The sequence below is a fragment of the Pimephales promelas genome, chromosome 2, assembly GCF_988280905.1.
Source record: "Pimephales promelas chromosome 2, fPimPro1.hap1.1, whole genome shotgun sequence".
Classification (NCBI taxonomy): Eukaryota; Metazoa; Chordata; class Actinopteri; order Cypriniformes; family Leuciscidae; genus Pimephales; species Pimephales promelas.
Genome location: NC_142770.1, coordinates 3,553,884 through 3,574,127, shown reverse-complemented (window position 1 = coordinate 3,574,127; position 20,244 = coordinate 3,553,884). Strand labels below are relative to the sequence as shown.

General features: G+C 37.6%; 1 protein-coding gene and 1 long non-coding RNA gene across 6 annotated transcripts; one reads left to right on the top strand and one right to left on the bottom strand.

Moving 5' to 3' along the window:
- The first annotated feature begins 231 nt into the window (after positions 1–231).
- LOC120486590 (uncharacterized) lies at positions 232–20,167 on the top strand. 5 transcript variants are annotated; one of them, XM_089121284.1, is made up of 7 exons: positions 6,969–9,913; positions 10,424–10,533; positions 13,856–14,191; positions 17,368–17,694; positions 17,960–18,106; positions 18,207–18,259; positions 18,466–20,167. In XM_089121284.1, the coding sequence occupies exons 2-7, from the start codon at positions 10,497–10,499 to the stop codon at positions 18,502–18,504; spliced, it is 939 nt and encodes a 312-aa protein (XP_088977410.1). In that variant the 5' UTR covers positions 6,969–9,913; positions 10,424–10,496; the 3' UTR covers positions 18,505–20,167. The 5 variants fall into 5 exon arrangements, with proteins under 5 accessions (XP_088977402.1, XP_088977406.1, XP_088977397.1 ...); XM_089121276.1 differs by lacking the exons at positions 6,969–9,913; positions 10,424–10,533 and adding an exon at positions 232–404; XM_089121280.1 differs by lacking the exons at positions 6,969–9,913; positions 10,424–10,533 and adding an exon at positions 6,797–6,962 and having other exon boundaries at positions 18,210–18,259.
- LOC120473552 (uncharacterized) lies at positions 1,878–2,153 on the bottom strand. The gene is made up of 2 exons (XR_016147005.1): positions 2,079–2,153; positions 1,878–1,911 (listed from the first exon to the last, which is right to left on the bottom strand). It is a non-coding gene; the product is annotated as an uncharacterized LOC120473552 (long non-coding RNA).
- Positions 20,168–20,244: the final 77 nt, after the last annotated feature.

The following is a 20,244-nucleotide window of genomic DNA, read 5'->3' as shown; positions in this document are numbered from 1 at the left end:
AACAAAACAAATCATATTAATTAACTAGGCCTACTAGTTAAAGCGAATTTAGATATTTTTTCTCGCAAAAAAAACGAAACTAACGCTTTTAGTTGAATAAGCAATACATTAAAAGAATGCTAATAATATTTAGCCTATACACAATATGTTTTGCAAACTGAACAAAGTAACAACGTTTTTTTTGTAAGCCTGTTGTGTGTTTGTTTGTTTGAAAAGGGCGTTACGAATCTTAATCGCGCTATAGGCTATGGGAAGGACAGTTTCACTTTTAACTGAAGCCATTAATGCGGAAGAGAGAGACGCTTTTATTTCACGGAATATTCAGTCAATTTCCTGATTGAAAGCTGGGAAAATGCAGGTTCTCTTTATTTTCCTCTCAGTTGGTTCATTTTCACTGTACCAAGGTAAGACTTTAATATTTTACTCTTCAATGTAACGTTAGCCTATTTGTTAGAGTCTCTTCCGGTCGATAAAGACGAACAAAGACCGTGACGCAGTTACATTTCATGCCAGCTCTAATAGCTTGCCAGCGAAATAAATGTAATATACTTTAGCTATTTTGGTCGAGTGTAAAGCTATTAAGCTGATTAGACCTGGAACAGTTTCATTTTGTACCAGGTCTAATCACTTTACACTCGAAATAAATTAGCCTATTTGTAAAATTCAATTGTCTATCGCTGTTTTAACTCAAAAATGAAATGTGTGTGACTATGAAGTGAACACGTATAGTTGTGGTTTATGACCCGTTTCTGAGGGAACGGAGACACAAACAAGATCAGTGTCAGGGTGTGCCTCGTGAAGGACAAAACAGGCCTACAGTAGGCAGGCCTACTTACTCACTTAAAAAAGTTGGGTTAAAAACGACCCAACAGATAACCCAATGGTGGGTTGATATAGCACCGACCTATTGTTGGGTTATTTTAACCCAATAAATTAGGTAACTAGTTTCACCCAATAAATTGGGTTACAAATAATAAATCTGTTGGGTTATTTGGCAAAAATGATTTAATCAACCTATATTATTATAATTACCGGTACTATTATTGACATATAAATAAATAACTCACAACTTAAGTATATTAACAATGCTTTATTTACATTCAATTAGACATTGCATTCACAAATTGTAAACATTTTCATTTATTGTTTTTTTTTATTGTAACATTTTTATTCAGTTATTGCTTGAGTTATTGTTTGCAATTGCTTTAATTTACTTCCTTAAGAAATTATTTCAATAAATAAACAAATAAATACATAATAGTAATGCAATTATAAACTGCCTCATAAGGCGACAGTGTTGAGGGAACACCTCAGGCACAGAGTATTAATGCTAAATGAATTTATTTACATATATGTTTTAAGTTCTAAGAAACATGGAAAACAAATACACAAAACAAACCAAAGCTTGTCCAGCTTATCCAATTATAAACTGCCTGAGTAAGCGACAGTAAGTTGATGGACAGAATGGCACAGAATTTATTGTGTGTTGTAGAAACTGCCAAACAGAGGCTTTGGATAGTCTATGTCTAAAGCATAAAATATTTTAAAGCATGTATCCACAGCTTGTAAAAGGCTGTCTTGCTCTCGTGCCGCTCCTCCCACAATGACGAAGGCTTGTGAGCAGTTGAATTTATCTCCAAGCTGCAGGACATGAGGGAATTGCCTCCATTGCTCCACCTCCTCCAAATATTGTTTGTTCCAACCTTTAAATATAATTTTTAAATGGTAAATATGCACACATGGATTCAATTTTATCGAAAAATGTTTTACCCAACATAACCCATAAATGATGTACCTACAAGCTGTAAATCAACAAATGGTTGTTTTGCCTCCTGGTAAGAGGGCCGAACCATCTTGTAGCCCTTTTTGAATGGCAATGGAGGAAGGATAGCTTGCAGGATCCAAGAGTGTCTTTACATAAAACAGAAAGAACAATAGATTAGAATAGGCCTAAGTTCTACTTTTCATGAAGTCAAATTAAAAAGGTTTCACTATATTAGTGATGCCATTCTTTAATTGTGAAGAGAGTAAGCAACTGAGACTGGGTTTCCTTTTTCAAACTTGCTATATTATCTCACCTGCAAATCTGTCGATTAATGTTTCAATGTTCCACTTCTGAAGTGTTTCCCTTACATATGAATCCATAGCATCCTGTGTAAAAAAAAAATGAATTAGTTAATATAAAGTGAATTAACAAAAATAAAGCCTGTCACTAATTTACTATATATTCACTGTAAAATCACAGGAGCTGTAATTTTACAATAGAAGCTCCTGCAATGGCCATGTTTTGTGGTAAATGACCTTGCATTAAAACACAATTTTAATAAATGTATTTGTAATCATGCAACTATATTATTGAACTTTAATATTCATTCAACTTTTGGGCCACAACAATAGAACAATAACCAAATAAAACAATAGTTTAGCTTTTGAAAGGCAACACAGGAATTTTCTCTGTAAATCTGTACATTCGGACAGAGACGGTCGGATCCATAAGCAGAACTTTATTATAACTTAAAACACAAGCAGACATAAACCCAGGCAAGCAGTTAAACAAGGGGCAATACAGTAAATCGTGGTGAAAAACAGGCTATGGTCGAGGCACGCAGCACAGGTTCAGAAACAGTCCAGAAGGCAGGCAAACGTCCAGGGAAACACTGAATACTCAAACGGAGAAAAAATGCTCAGAGATGTACACTTGCAGTGTAACAAAACTTCGCAGAGGACACAGGCAAAACTCAGGCTTAAATAAGGAACTCAATCACAGGTAATGACAAACAGCTGAACATAATAAAACATAAAGAGTCCATGGGGAAACATAGCACGGGAAGAGAGTGCCCTCCAGAGGCTCACGAGGGCACTACAGCTGCCGAACATCACAAATACGTTCATGAATTTAGATTTACATTTGGACTCTTTTTTTAACGCAGTTCAGGAGCCATGTTTGTTACCACTGTTGACAAGACGTGCCGCAGCTCGACCAATATTTTGCGTTACGCAGGCCTACATGACCGACCGACCAATTAAATGGTGCCATTTAAAATAATAACTACAAAAAAAAAAAAACACACACACACACACACACAATGAATGGCGTCGCGGCCAGACTCGTTTATTTTAGGTCCAAAAAGATGACATGTCCGGGAAAAAGAGGACGTATGGTTACCCTAGTTTAACACTTTATAGTATTTTAAATTCACACTGTAGCTGGATAGCCCAAGTAAACATTTGCGCTATAATGTAGGCACTTATGACACAGCATTACGTTAACTTACCTTATTCCATGTCAGTGACTGCGACACTGGATGGATGAACAGCTGGGTCTTGAAGCCGAGCGCGTCGGTTAATATTTGGAAATTGGATGGATGGACCGGGCTTCAACTGGGTCTTAAAGCCGAACGCGTCGGTTAATATCTGAAAATATAACTTTACCAAAAAGTATTGGAGAGAACATAGAAAGTTAGGAAGCACAACCGAGTATTAAGAAATTGGCTGGCTGCTTTATAGCGGACAAAAAACAGTCAACAGGAGATATACACATGGAAATAATTGGCTGAAGATTTAGGAAAAAGCGCAAATAATACTTTGCAAGACGTACAACGAAAAAAAAAAATGTTTACAGTATGGCTATAGTGTGTAATAACTCACCCATGTATCTTCTGTCAGCTGCGGTGCAACCGTTGAAATTTGAACTTTAACCCAACGTGCTGCGTTATTATAGAAACAACCAAATAAATGTTCTGAATAACCCAACAGAACGACCCAATATTTTTTACCCAGCTATTGGGTACACAAAACAACCCAACGTTTTTTAGAGTATGGCAAACATAAAAAAGGTTTCCTTAAAATGTTTGGGTAAAATTACTTGTTATAACAACCCCCCCCCCCCCCATCGTGTTAACATCGTGTCCTTGAAACACGCAAACAAACTGAAAATATTAGTTCACTCCACAAATTGCAACTTACTTCATTGATTTTTTTATTAAAGTGTAAATTGTTAAAAACCGTTTGTATGATGTGATAAATCGACCTCGAAATAGACAGTGAATTTGCATGATAATGAATGTTATTTGGAAACATCACAAAAGCAAAAAAGATAAATTAGTGATTATAGCCCTATTATTTCCTTTAAAAATATATTAGGCTACCTATCATCCCACTTAAAAAGAAAATATTGAGGTAACTGCTTATATGTCCAAGAAGTGTCATCACATCACACTCAAAACAAATGGTTTTGTGGCACTGTTCTTTTTACACAAATATTTATTTGTTAAAATAACACATATTTATTTTACCACCAAAGCACTATTGTATTGCGTCATTAAATTAACCCTCCTATCCTTGGGGTCAATTTGACCCCATTCAATGTTTAACGTCTGTAAAAACATAATTTTTTTATTTTTTTTTTGCTTCAAATTTAATGACTTTTCCTAATTTAATGAGGACAACTCTGTAAACATAAAATTAACCTGCTAATATTTTTTCAAAGTCCTGTACACATTTTGTAACATCGGTGTTCCTTGGGGTCAATTTGACCCCAGGCTCTTTTAGATGTATAATAAAACAGAAGAAATATTAAAATTTCACACACATTTGTTTTGGTTATTATATTGAGGTCATTATAACATATTATAATTTGAATTTATAATGTTCATTGTAATTTTACATATTCAATATCATTTTCAAAAAACGTCCCTCTGTTTTAGGGCTCTAACCAAACATAACCATATCTGTAGTATTGCGAGAACTACTAGTAGTTCACATGACATGTGACATAATTCTCAAGATAACTAATAATTCTTTCCTGTGCATTGGGGAGGGGAAAACATCATTTTTGTGAGAAATTTGATGTTTCCCGTGCTATGGGGGAGGAGAAAACATAATTTTTGTGAGATTGACCCCAAACATAACTCGTGTTACTATCCTTGATAAAATAAATAGTTTTTCTTTCCAAATATTATAGATTACAAAAATCTATACTTAGAAATATTATAAAACATATAAAACACCAGATGTATTTATACTTTTCCAATTTTAGGTCAAATCAGTAAGATTTTGATTTTATGTTGATTTGTAAATTTGGCCATAGTCGTGCAATGGGTATTCTGGATGTGTAAGGAGTTAGGTGGGGTTAGGTGGGGTGGGGAGGGGGGTGGTGGGTGGATGTCAACTTAAAACGTTACTTAAGTAGTCAACAAAGATATAAATTAACTGAGACAAACCTTTGTAAAAAAAAAAACATATTGTGGAGGTTTAAATTGACCCCAGAGGGTAAAAAGTGTTATCAGATTTGAGGGTAACAGGAGGGTTAACCTGTATAATTTTCCACTATACTTAATTATCATTTGTTAAAATAAAGTAAAGGGTTTAGTTTCACGATTAAAAAAAAACGGAAGTGAGAAGACAGTGCAGTGGTGATAGAGCTGGAAGTATCTGCCAGGTAAGAAAATATAAAGTTAATCTAAAGGCAAAGTCTTTAATTTCTGTTACTATTCCGTAAAGTCTGTTTTGGGATGCTTTTAAGATGTTGCACTGAAACATTTTTATTTTGGTTGCTTGATCAAATTGCTTTAGTAAAATTAGCTTAAAGCAACACAATTGCTATAGGCCCACATTTTGTCGAGACTTAACTTAATTTGATTGTATTCAATCTGCTTAAATGTATGTACAATATAAGTTTACTTAATCAGTTTGTGTTGGATTACATGAATGATTTGTTGCATAACCCTGAAACTGCAGTGCTTGTTAATTCCCAGACTGTAAAAAATATTTTCAAGATTTGTTATCACAACATTTTCTTTTGTCAAATCAACTTTATAATAATTTATTTAGTTGAGATAACTTATTATTTTGAGTTTCTGGTGATTAAATTAATCTCCTTCATTTATTAACTCACTTTTTCCAGTTCAATCAACTTAAAATTTTAAGGCTACCCAGGTTAGGCTACTTAAGTTAAACCAACAATATTTTTTACAGTGTAGTAATCACAAATTTTTTTCTTTTGTCAAATCAACTTAAATAATTTATTTAGCTCAGATAACATATAATTTTGAGTTTCTGATGATTAAATCATTCTCTTCATTGTATTAACTCACTTTTTCCAGTTCAATGAACTTAAAATTTTAAGGCAACCAGGTTATTTTTTTTTTTAAAGTTAAACCAACAATATTTTTTTACAAGTCAAGTCACATTTATTTATATAGCGGTTCTTGCTCATTTGTCTGGCAGTGTGTGAACACTATGCATTGCTGAAAAGGACTGGGCTAATCTCTAGAGCCTGGTGAATAACATTATGACAAATCTGATTGGCTGATGGCATTTGAGAACTAGACAGTTTAAAACTGAGCTGTGATCAGTGGCAGCAGATCATTGCTTTTATGGTTATAAGAGTCTCAAACAAGAATCAATCACTGGTAAATGAATGTAGGCTATTTATTTATTGATATTTCACCAGACACAAATATTTATAAATGGATATCAATGAATAAGGAAGATCATTGGATCCAGCTTGTGTTTTACTATGCTATAATTACTAGTTCAAGCTAAGATTTTTTTTCTTGGATAAACCAAACAAACAAACAAACAAACGCCTTTTTAGTTGAATAAGTTAAGACATAAAATAAACGAATGTTATAATAATATTTAACGTTAATAATATTTAAAATTTAATATTTAAAACACTTATGTTTTACAGAGTAACACCGTTTCATAACGTATGTAGGCCTATAACAGCGTTTTTTTTTTTTGTAGTCCTGTTGTTTTTGTTTGAAAAAAGGCGTTACGAATCTTAATCGCGCTATAGGCTATGAGAAGGACAGTTTCACTTTTAACTGAAGCCATTAATGCGGAAGAGAGAGACGCTTTTATTTCACGGAATATTCAGTCAATTTCCTGATTGAAAGCTGGGAAAATGCAGGTTCTCTTTATTTTCCTCTCAGTTGGTTCATTTTCATTCTACCCAGGTAAGACTTTAATATTTTACTCTTCAATGTAACGTTAGCCTATTTGTTAGAGTCTCTTCCGGTCGATAAAGACGAACAAAGACCGTGACGCAGTTACATTTCATGCCAGCTCTCAGAGCTTTACACTCGACTGAAATTAATTCTATTACATTGATTTCGCTGGCATGTTGTGCTCGTGTGTGTACAATCTATCTTTAGGACGACTTAAAAACTAACGACACTCGTGACGCAGTTTCATTTTGTGCTATGTCTAATCTTCACTCGAAAATTATTTCTAAAATTGTCTATTTTAACTCGAAAATGAATTGAAGTGAAATGTGTGTGTGATTCTATGAAGTGAACACGTATAGTTGTGGTTTGTAGCCCGTTTCTGAGGGAGCGCAGACACAAACAAGAGCAGTGTCAGGGTGTGCCTTGTGAAGGACAAAACACAGGCCTGAAGGAGAGTGGGGCACAACCGAACACTTTTTGACTTTCTCAGTTTGTGTTAATTCATTTGGGGTTCAAAGTATTTATTTTCCCCACATGTCAAGTACAATTATATGGTATTTGATTAATGCAATGCTTTTTTCTTGATATACCCTACTCGAAAGTATGAAAGTGAAATGTGACAGCATGCCTCATGGTGAACTGTGAGCAGCAAGTTGGAACATGCCAGCTTAAAATGTTATCTGAACTAATAAAGAAAAAAAAGATGCAAGACAAACTAAAATATGTTGGTAATAAAATACAATTTTTGTTAACTTTAAAGCCAGTTTCTTAATCTTTTAATCTGGCTTTAAACTAGTTTAAATCACAGAGATATTTGAGTTTTTCGCTGAATTCGCTTTAATGTGTAGGGCTAATGTGCATATTCATAGAACCGCGGTGTGTTCTAAATGGGTCAAGTGTGTACAGTAACATTCAAGCTATTTTAAGGAATGGAGAAGATTTTTTTTTTCAAGGAACTTTAGACATGAGCACGCTAGGTTCAGTGCAAAGTCTTGTTTTGCCAAGCCCTACATATCAGAATGTTCTTTTTTATTTATTTATTTATTTTATTTTTTTCTACTTTGTACTTGTATTACGTTCTCTTGACCCTTTGCTGCCTGACTTTTGACCATTGCCTTGTTTTCTGGGTTATTGTATGTTTGCTGACTGTCTGTCTGTGTAATGTTATATATATTTACCACGAATCATTTGTATTCTGATCCCACCACTGCCGAATAAACTGCACATGGATCCTAATCCTTGACCCTCAGGCTCATCCTTACTGAGGACTTTGCCAGCTATGGATTATGCAGTTGTCTTCTGAGGTGTCAGCTCAGACAAACTTATTAATCGTGCATCAACAGCAGCTTACGTAGCCAACCACACTAAAGGCCAATTTATACTTCTGCGTAGGGTGCGCGCAGTAGGTACGGCGTACCATACGCACAGACGCTTCCCATACCGCGTACCCTTCCGCGTTGCCTGACGCGCACCTCTTCAAAAATGTAACTACACGTCGCGACGACGCGGACCGCAAGATCGGTGATTGGTCGTCTTGGTAGCATCGTATTTCCTCCTACGCATTTTCGCACGTACCTTCTCACGCATTTACACACGTACCATCTTCTCCAACGTCTTCTCTCATTTCTGCCTTTCAGTTTTAGTAATTTCACTAAAATGAACTGTTTTTCCACCCCAATAAGCTCCAACTCCAACATGATCCACTCTCTTTCAGTCGCTATTGCTTGTAGTAACCTAGTCTCAGCCTCAGACGTCACGCCCACGGAACGTTGGCTAAACGTCTGATGCATATGGTACACTTAACTGGAAACACTTCAGGAATGTCGAAGTCGTCATCTGATTGGTTGAATTTTATCGGATTTCCGGGGGGCGTCAGTGTCGCGTTTATTTTCGGTCCGCCGGGAAACAAAGCGCAGAAGTGTGATTGCGGAAGAAAAACTTGTGTTTATGAGTGACAATGAGCATTAATCAAGATCAGCTAAACGTAGTTGTATGTCCCCTCCTATCAATTATGGAAGATCAAGTGAAGTACTTAATTGCGAAGGGGATATCAGCCGCGTTTGTGGGCAAACATGAAACAACAGACGCTGACATCGCAGCTGGCCGAGATTCAGTATTCGGGCGCACACTGGATTATAAGGTGCATAAGATACTGCAGAGTCAAACGTTTGACTGCGAGTATTCAATGTGCGGCGGCTCGCTGACAGCTAACGTTACAGCTGGCTGTTTTGAATGAGACGAGCCGGTTACTGTGAACGGGGAGCGCTTTATGAACATAACTGTGAGCAAATGAGCAGCGCAGGGGACAGTGTGTCTGAGTGAGCGCTCGTGAGCACGTGATTTACACACATAACCTGATTTATACGAGGTTGAACTGGCCGTGTGACAAAGCGGGCATAAGATGGACATGAGCGCGAGTTCGTGGGTGAATTTAATAACGCGGACCGTTGTTAACGAGCGCCTCCGGTGACTGCTGCTGAGTCTGACTGACTTGTTGCACGCCGGTCTGATGTTGTGGGGACATTTCGACGCCCCGAAACGTGACGCTGAATGAAACGAACTGTAATTGGTTGTTTGACATGTCGGTCAAACGGCCTTATGGGCGGGCCTTGGCCAAAGAAAGCTGCTATGAATTCCAGACCTTCAGCCGTCAGTCTGAAGGTCTGGCTACGCGAGACTAGTAGTAACCTAGCCGCGAGGAATCTAAACACAGTGGAACATTAAAACCCTCCGCCGCCTCCTAGCGTTTCGGAGCAGTACTGCAGAGCAACCAATACCTGAACGCAGAAGTATAAATGCTCACAACGGCGTCGCCTACGTGCGAAGCCAACGCCGTATACTACGGCGTACCCTCGACGCAGAAGTATAAATTGGCCTTAAGTGAGGAGCTGTTGAAGACTTAACAGGATCTTCGTCAGTTTGCATCAAGCCCTGCTCCGCCAGCAGCTCAACCGAGCCAGGTACCCAATATAACTTCTCATAGTAATATCACTGCTAATCCACAGCTAGCTTTCCTGAAAAAATGGCACACCAATTAGATGGAAAGGATTTCTAATGCAGTGTTCCATGTTTATGGCACAACAACCCCTATAATACCGCACGGATGACAGTAAGATGTTCCCTTGGTGCACAAGTGGAAAAGCTTTGGATTGGGCCACTGCAGACTGGTCTAATCAGGGCCCACATCTCAGCTCCTTTAATGAATTAATTCAGCAGTTACAAGAAGCTTTTGAAAACCCAGAGGGAAGAAAGAATCGGATACTCACTCTCAGATAGGGAAAAAAACAAACATTTTGTACTCTTTCTGCTCAGATGTTGTGGGAGGATGACACATAACAGCTCCTTTTTTGGAAAGGTTTGAATAATAAGAATGAACCTGTCGTGAGTAGGAAAGAACGTGCTAACTCATAACTCACTCAATATGACCTGCTCTATAAGGCTAAACCGACTCTTTCATCCATTCAATCAAGCAACTGAACTGATGCACGTTGGACATACGCACCTATCAACTGAAGAACGAGAACACCGCACAAGAGAACATCTATGCCCGACTCGACCGCCACAGCAGGATACTCCCAGGGTGAGTGCATTCGTTCTTCCCTGTTATTCTACCTCATGTACCGAAGTACCAGAAAAGATAACCTTTATCAAAGCACTACTTAACTCCGGGGCAGCGGGCAGTTTTATTGATGAAGGCCTAGCCCGACAGGTACCACAAATCCCTCTTGGCAGTGGCAGCGTTAGATGAACTGAACACCACTGACATTTTCCTGCATGTGGGAATCCTTCATATTGAAACTGCACGCCTCTTTATAATTCATTCTCCTCACAATCCAGTTGTCCTCGGCCTACCCAGGCTACACAAACACAATCCTCAGATTTCATGGCAGGAGAAACAAATCACACACTGGAGCTCTACCTTTCTGTCCAATTGCTTAAGTCCAGTCACACCTGTGTCACTGAGAAGTGCTGCATTGAGTTTTACCTGCGGCTAGTGTTACTGAGTCACCAGACTCTCTCACCACCATGCAACGATCCCAGTCATCTGAATTCTGAACATCAGCACACACCCTCATCAGCTCCAGCATTTAAGCACACACACCTCAGCTTAGTCGGTGTCTGACCTCAATTTGGACACAGATTTTCTCCAGCGAATTCCAGTGAACGATTTCTGTTGCACTTACCTTTTATCTCCTATTATGGTTCCTGAGTCGGACGCAGACGTAGTGATGGGAAAAACTATCACTCTTGAGAATAAGAGACTATTATCGAGGGATGGGAGATCCGAGCGCCTTGAAACAGTTTTCCAGAACATTGCTATCCATTTAGTGTAATATTATAATTATATCGGCCATGCCTATTTGTTCAGTATGTAGCTTATTTCTAATGTGGTGTATTGCTGTAAATTAAAGTACTACTATTAAAAACAATTGTGTGTTAATGTCTTTTGTCTGAATGTAAACTAAAAAACTTTGCAGGCTCAACTGCTTTTTCCAAGTCCTTCCTCATCCACAAGCTTGTTTTACTCGAACACATTCCCGATGCTTTGGATTCTACGCTCCAAACATCCTCATGCTCTGGCCAATGAGACTCCTACAACAGAGCACCAGTCTGCACCAACTGGAAAAGGTAAAATATACTAACAATGAAAGACATTTTCTTTTAGACCCTCCCCACATGATGAAGTTAGTGATGAATTAAGTGATAAAGTAATTAAAATGCAAGAAACGTGTAGTTTACATTTTTCATATTGTATTCTATTTTTTTCATTTGGTGGTAATTAAGAACACAGATTAATGCAAATGTATAAACAAATCACATAGCCAAATTTTCAAAGCCATTTGCTAGAACAACCTTAGTTTAGCATATTTTACACTGACCTTTATACATATAAGTGTTACTTTTTAAATCACACTGTTTGTTTCAAATAGCCTGTGTTCATGAAATTTGTGTCCTTTGCCCACCTCTGTATTTGGGTAAAAAACATACCCAGTATTTGAGTGGGTTGTTATATTAAATGTATGGTATAAATAAAGGCTAAATGTAGATTAAAGGTCAATTCCAAACAAACACTTGAATTGTTCCTACATCTGCACTATATTGTAACCATCTGAACTCCAATTGGTGTACAGACTTTGTATTAACAATCTACATATGTTAAAATATAACATTTTGTTACTTTTTACTGGTTACTTTAAATGAATTTGTTACTTTGAATTACTCTGCCAATATGAATAGTAATTGTACTTTGTTTTAGGGAAAGAGGAGCTTGATGAGGCCCTTGTCAACATGATTGCAGCCATTCTTCTCTGGTGGAAGACGAGGTATTTGGAGCATTTGTGAAGAAGTTGGACCCCACCTGTTCTGCCAAGTCACAAAACTGTTGAAATACCAAGAAGAGAAGCAAAAGGCACATCTAGAGAACCTCCAATCTGTCTTCCTCGCAGCTGATATGTGGACTTCCCCCTCTATTTAGTGGGGTTAAATACATGTAAACGGCTCCTAAACAGCCCACATGTTAACGGCCCCTAAATTAATAACTTATGATTCTTACAGTCTAAATGAATCAATGCTGATCTTACTTAAAATGGGCAGTGACTTTCTTCTAGAGATGCTGTACAGCCAAAATAATCTTTATTGCATTAATTTCCTGTTATTACTGTGAAGCTGTGAAGATTACAAACTGTATTGTATAAATTGCTATATAAATAAAGGTGATTTGACAAGTCACAATACTGACAGCAAAACAGAACTGGGCTCAGTGATGCTGGGAGTGTCAAAGTTCCTAAATCATCAAAGAGGCTGTCAGGAATTCAGAAGCTGGGATACGACTGCTCTCAAATCGCTATCGGTGTAGTTAATGCCACGCGTCACTGTGACGCGATGTCGACTCTGTCTCAAGTCGGACAAAAGTTCTAACTGGCATGCACTGCTTCAAGAATAAAATGAAATGCACCTTTTAACCCACTCAATCTGGAGTCATGCCCTGTACGGCTGGACAAATAACAACCTATCACAAAATAGGTGCATTTCATCAAATCTGATAATAATTTAGAAAACGGTTAATAACCTGTAAATTTCATCCGGATGATGTTTCACTATATATGGAAATGACACTTTCCTTCTCCCTCTCATGAAATGCACACACATACAGTACAGACACACAACATTCATGCACACAACAACTTCTAGTGAGTGCTGCCCTGCGTCTTTACCACATCACAATTCGCATACGCTTAATAAATCTATCATTTAATCACTTAATAACTGCATCAGTCCGCAAATCAGTAACTGTAAAATTATTTATTATAATATAATCAGAGACTTGGGTTGAGACACTTTAAGAAACTATTACACACAAGAGTGTTTCAATGATAAAACCTGACAAATGCACTTAAAATAAAGCACCTGAACAATGTATTGAGGTGAGATGACCAAGGAGGAATTATTGATGTTGGGTCTTTGAAATATTAGAAAAATAATGAAGTGCTGTTGGATGTTTTTCATTGGGTGCTTGTCATGGACATTTTGCGACAGATTGGTTTCATCTCGTGTTCGCTTTTTAGGAACAAGGGTCTGATGTCCCATTTATCCATGTTGTCATATGCACTCCTGACTCAAATTACAATATTACTTTTGCTGGAGCATCGCCCTAGATTGACACTAAATCCTTAGAGCCTTCCAATGATGTTTAATTTATCATTATTATCTCACTATTATATCGTCTTTTTAGACAGTATTCTCTGTATTTAGAGGTTGAGCATTAAACAAGAATTAATTGAATTTGTTTTGAATGTTTGTCTGATGGATTAATGTGCAAAACTTAGGCTGTATCTTTGCATGTGTCATTTTTAATCCTTAATTTTTATGATCTGTGAAAACATTGGTTGTTGTTGTTTCAGATTCATTTGGTGCAGTTACAGATGATGTGTCGGTGTCAGTGATGGAGGGAGATCCAGTCACTCTGAACACTCATCTTAAAAAAACCCAAGAAGACCGAATAAACTGGTATTTTAATGACACTCGCATCGCTCAAATCAATGGAGATCTCAGTAAGATCTGTACAGATGTTCAGTGTAATGAAGCAAATGAGAGATTCAGAGACAGACTGAAGCTGGATCATCAGACTGGATCTCTGACCATCATGAACATCACAAACACACACTCTGGAGAATATCAACTACTGATCAGCAGCGGAAGCAGCGACATTGAAAAGATCTTCATTGTTACTGTTCAAGGTGAGTGTCATTTAATGAACGTTTAAATGCAGGTTTTATGTGTTTACTCACATTTCACATTCATTTGTTTTTTTAAAGCAATTACAATTAGAACTGCTTTTTACTTTATGGTGTTTTATTAACAAAGTTTGTGAGGAAAACGTTCAAATGATCTATCTAACCAACACGTCTACCCAGTCAGGATGAGAGGAGGCCCGTTTACACATAGCCGACTCACTTATGTCCCTCTACAGCATCCCTCCACAACCCTGACTCCTCACTCTTGGTTGGTTCCTACCACAGTCAGAGATACAGGGGTAGAGATCTAATGGGCTTAAAATATAACCTTAACCCAAAGAGACGTGTGAATGTGCTACATGAAACTGACCTAGACCTTTGTATTATTTTTAATGCTGGACCCGGACCCGTGCACAACCGAGAAATGCCTTAAACATAGTATCCGGAAGTGACCCGTAGGCCACGCGTCTATTATTTGAAAGCTCGACCTGAACCCAGCCAGGAAGACACGGACCCGTCTAGACGCGATCAGCACATATTCCACAGTCAATAAACAAGCTGCAAACAAAAAAACTTTTAGTCTTACCTAATGCCTTCTCCCTTGTAGGCTAGCTGACTGTGATATTCGAACAATCATCCTTGCCAAGAGCTTGCTTAATCCACATATTATTCCAGCTACGACAGTCCACTTGATGACTGGTGACGGATGACAAATGCAATGTTGCAGTTTTGCTTTTTTTTTGTAACTCGACTCGAGTCAAATTAAAATCAAATTATTACACATTAAAACAATCGTCAATTGTTAAAGTCATTTTGTCACTGCAGATGTTTGACTTGCCTGTTTTTGCTGAATTAAACTAGTAATAGATTGGGACCCGACCCGACCATTGTAAAAAGGGCCATGTAAGAAATTACAGTCTGCTCCGATCAAACTTCCACTCCAATATAGATTATATTGAAATGTTCCTTCACTTGAAAGAGCTTATTTATCATAGAATCAATTCCTTACAATCTTAAACAAAATCACAGAGTCATGGTTATCACCTATAGAGTGGGAAAGACAGTGGGTATTCAAGAACCATCTTGATTAGGGAGTTTCTGAGAGATATTATCACCTTTAAACATTTGACCGTATCAGTCTAACACTTGTATCGTTCTCTTCGATTTACATTTAAAGACAGAGTTTGGAAAAACAAAGACATAGACACGGAGGCACCACTTGTCTCGTTCTCTTCAATTTACATTTAAAGACAGAGTTTCAGCTCCACGCTGATAGAGAAGACGAATCTGTTTGTTTTGATTTACATTTAAGAGAAAGCTTCATTTACATGCTGAGAGGGAAGACAGATGTAATACTGTATAAAATGTTTGCGCTGGGATGAGCTCGGGGTTCATTCTGACGCTGGTGAACCCAAGGTGCTTCGTGTGCCTTGCCACTGCTAAGCTGTAAATAAACTTCATTTTTGAGATCTTCGACGTCCACGTAATTTTTCTTACAGCCACGAAATCGATCCAAATGGCGGGGTTCAATTCGTGGTGAAGGTTTCAAGCGTGTTCCGTCTTTCCCATGGCAAAGTGATGTTTAATTAAATGCAACACTTATGTCACTTAAATCTTATGTATTAACTCGTTTCATCTGACTCCATAAAATGAAAAGGTTTATCAATGATATCTGTGCATCATTTAATACGTTAATGTTTGACTATTCCTTTTAACTCTAATGAAAATAAAGTCAAAGTCTGTTAGAATAATCAAATATAACAATTTATTATGTCAGGTAAATGTATCATTAGAATTCCACAAGATAATCAATGCAAACCATCAAATGTTTTAAAGAACAAAGAACTTTACCCAACATATTACATGAGCTGAGCCTAGAGACAACCTCATGGGCTGATCTGAAGACAGAAAGCAGCCCCGAGCTCTCCCGCTGCACCCCTTAAATAGCCAGACCTCACCTGATATGTTAATCACCAGGTTTCAATGGAAATTTACTGAATCCCCCTCAACCATATTTTTCGGGAGCAGACCATTTGTAAATTGCATTCAGACAAAATGAGAATTTGGGAATGAGACATTATTACCAGTCACCCTGAGACCATCAACATGACTCCAAACACTTCTTAAAGATTATCATATTCACATTAAAAACATATCTTCTTGTGTGAGTTTTCAGTGTTATTTACTGAAAGAGAGGGAGAGAGGGATGTAGCTCAGAGAAAGGGGGTAGGGTGTCAAATGTTAATTTACAAGCAATGCCATTTGTCTTCAGAGGTGAGGCTGAGTTCTAGTTTTCCAGTCTTACACCATTTAAAATATAGACCTGCATAGATGGGGATATTGGGCTATCATCTACAGTGAGTTTAAAGTTATTACATAGCCTATAGGAACAGGAGTTGGAGAGCTATTTAACACAATTTTATTTTAATTTGTAAAAAAAAATATCTTTACATAGATAAATGTCTTTATCTCCAACAAACAAGCGATCAGAGCTGAAAAAGGAGGTAGACATCACATTAGGCAAGGTGAGAATGTAAATATGGGTATTGTCACTCTTCAGAATAATTTAAGGATTTAAAATTCTTTTAAACAACTGAAAGAAAAAATCATGAGGAGATTGAAGATCTCGATGAAAAAGTTTATTGCAACATACAGTGACAAAGTACAAGAAGCACCTTGGCTTCGTCTGAGTCAGAATGATCCGCTGCACGAACATCTAAAAGCACCTTTTTGCTCCTGTTGGAACGGCTGTGTTCTGTTCGTTAATGAAGTTGAGAAACATCATTGTCTGAGATGTTTCACAGGGTCCCTCCCATTGTAAAATTGAAAACCATTAGGTCAGAATGTGATCATCTCAAATGTTGCAGACACCGTTCACTTTGTTCTTCTCTTATGATAATGATTGGCTTGTTCAGCCATCTATCTTGGAGTGGAATCTGTGTTGAGGAAGTCTGTCATTTTTTACACAACTTTTCTCCCAGAACAGTTCCAGGTTTCATATGCATATTTTTTCCTAATTGGACAAACGATTGATAAAGTAACTTTTTCAGAAAAAAAAGATTTACAGACTGAAATTCAAGAAAGAACATAATATGCACAAATATTTTCACAGTTTTTCTTGTAGTGGAGTTTCTTTTCCCCAAAAATATGCTTCAATTATCTGTTGGTTTTTGTTTCAGTTGTTTCTCAGAGAAAGTCAGTGAAGGAGGGAGAGTCTGTGACATTAGACCCTGTTGTAACAAAAAAGCCAAATGATGTGATGAAGTGGCATTATAAGGACACTCTCATCGCTGAAATCACTGGAGATCAGAGTAAGATCTGTACAGATGATCAGTGTAAAGAGAGATTCAGAGACAGACTGAAGCTGTATCATCAGACTGGATCTCTGACCATCACAAACACCACAACTGAAGACTCTGGAGTTTATCATCTACAGATCAGCAGCATCAGCCGTCGTCGTCGCCGCAGCGTCAGCAGTGTAAAGAGGTTCGTCATTACTGTCACTGGTGAGTGTAATTTAATCTTTCAGTCATTTGGCAGAGAAAACACCCTTACATTGAGATATAAAGAAAATAAAGTATAGTTACATCTCTTTATTTTAGTTTCTCGATGACTTGTCAATGATGAAACCGTAATTTTGGCATCAATGTATGAAACAAGTGATCACCTTTAAACAGAATCAGATTTAGATTGACTCTCTCAGACTGTCATTTTGTTAGTTGTAGATCAATCTGTCAGATTCACTCACACTAATGTCCTTTTTTTCTCCAGCTGATCCAGGTTCAGGTCCGTCTCCAGCTCATCCAGGTTCAGGTCCGTCTCCAGGTGTTGTAGCAGGAATAGTTGTTTCTGTTCTGCTGGTGTGTGTGGCTTCAGCTGCTGGTGTGATGTACCTTCGTCACAGGAGCTCTAGAAAGGGTAAGCATCACCTATACAGACACTATAATGAGAGGAAAACAGCATCTTTATTGTGCAAAATTGATGTCTCATTGTGTGATTTTTTTTTTTTTTTTCAAAGGAGGCAAGGAGGAAAACAAACAGAAAACTTCTGTAGAAAGTGCCAGCAAAGAGGTAAGATACTGAACTACTGTAGTCACTATGAAATTACAATCACATTCAGATCTGTGTTTGATTTCACCTGCACAGACTAAATCTTTCCAATAAGAACCAAACATTTCAAACACAATCTAATTCACTGATTGATGAAAGATGTGATGATTTTTGGAGCTGTTTTTTTTTATCTCATTAACCTTCTGTAATTCATTGTTTTCTTACAGATAGAGATTTTCTTACAGACAGAGATAGAGGTCACGTGATATGAGAGGATTGCAACAGCTTCCACAAGATTATTCCCATTAAATAATAGTGAAATGAGTGGAGCAGCCTTCATGTTAATGATGATGCACTTTGCACCTGTTACTCAGTATGTATGTCTAACGTCCGTTTCACACATACTCCGTTTGCAGTGCATATGCGGTGCGTATTTTTTTTTAACAGAACAGAGCTTCCACACAGTGACTGCACGTGGATGCAGTCCGTCGATCCGTGCCAGGTTCGGTGCGTATACAGCAGTGTGGAGATTGTTTCCGCACCGAGTCTATTTCTCCTGTGCTGCAAACACTGAATTAAAGTGACAGCGCACAGTTTGTGGTCAAAATGAACTCAGATTGACCTGGAAATGTAGTAGTTTAACCATAAACACATTTAATTCAATAAAATGTAGTAATCTCACCGTAAAAGCATTTAATTAAATACTAATTTTCAAATTTTAATTTAAGACCTAGATTTTAAGGAAGGAAAACTATAATTAACCTCAACAAGGACATAATGAACGGCACTCGTCTCATTTGTGGAGGTGGAAAAACAAGTTCTTTGTGACGTGCAAGAATTATTGTTTTAAAATTTAAATGCAAAAGAAAAGACACGAGATTCAGCTTTTTTTGTCAATTTTAAGTTTTAATTTAAAATGTTTGCGATTTTAATATAAATACATGGTTAAATATTTGACCACTTGCTTGAGCATCTTAAAGGTTCTCTAAGCGATGTCGGGTGACGTGACTTCTTGTTGACGTTTAAAGTATTTTCAAACAAAATGGAGGCTAGATAGACCCTCCCTCCTTCTCCTCCTCATCAGCGTACTGACCCCTCAAACCCCACCCCCAGGGCCTTCTTGTCAGTGATTGGCTGGAACAGTTTGTTATGTTTCGTGGAGGGTTGCCGCAGTTTGTTTTTGTTGCCAAATGTGGGTTGTCTGCATAGACCGTGTTTTTAGGGGACAGGCAGCTAGCGGATAGTGAGGAGATGTTTGCTGTATGTGACAAAAAATGTTTGGGCCTAAAAAACATGTGACATCGCTTAGATCACCTTTAATATTTAGAAGTAATGCATGGAATTATAGTCCTACGTTGTTTGAATTGTGTTTAAACGTGCATGCGTCCATTCAAGTTTGTAAAAGTGTACAAAGAGAATTGCAATGTTGACATTTTTATTTTATGTTGAAACTTTTATTTTAATAAAGGTTGCTGCATAACTTCTGAATTTAAAATAAAAATAGTGAGTAGTTGTGTTTGTGGTACAGCCGCAGATGATGGCGTGATGGCGCAGTGGATCAGACACATGCCTTTGGTGTGAGAGACCCGGGTTGGAATCTACTGTGAGGCACCAGTGTGTCCCTGAGTAAGACACTTAACCCCTAGTTGCTCCAGAGGTGTGTGACCTCTGACATATATAGCAATTGTAAGTCGCTTTGGATAAAAGCGTCGCCTAAATGAATAAATGTAAATGTAAATATGTGAAAGCACTTAAGTGCGTGCTGCTGCTGTACCGCATACACACCGCAACACTCAACGCATATGCATTGCAAACGTAACTATGTGTGAAACGAGCGTAAGTGATTCTTATCAAGATATTAATCAGCTTGATCATGACTTTTGACTGCTGTATATTTTTTATAAAAATTGTAATAAAAACTGAACTCTTGATGCCTGGTCTTCATTCATCATATCTGGTTCTGGGTCTTTAACTGTATTATCAACCTTACAATTGAAACAGATAAT

Excerpts from the sequence above, each read along its gene's own strand:
- LOC120486590 (XM_089121276.1), top strand. The coding sequence starts at position 353 with ATGCAGGTTCTCTTTATTTTCCTCTCAGTTGGTTCATTTTCACTGTAC. Across the intron at positions 405-13,855 it reads TTCATTTTCACTGTACCAAG|ATTCATTTGGTGCAGTTACA; the intron begins GTAAGACTTTAA and ends TTGTTGTTTCAG. Across the intron at positions 17,695-17,959 it reads GTTCGTCATTACTGTCACTG|CTGATCCAGGTTCAGGTCCG; the intron begins GTGAGTGTAATT and ends TTTTTTCTCCAG.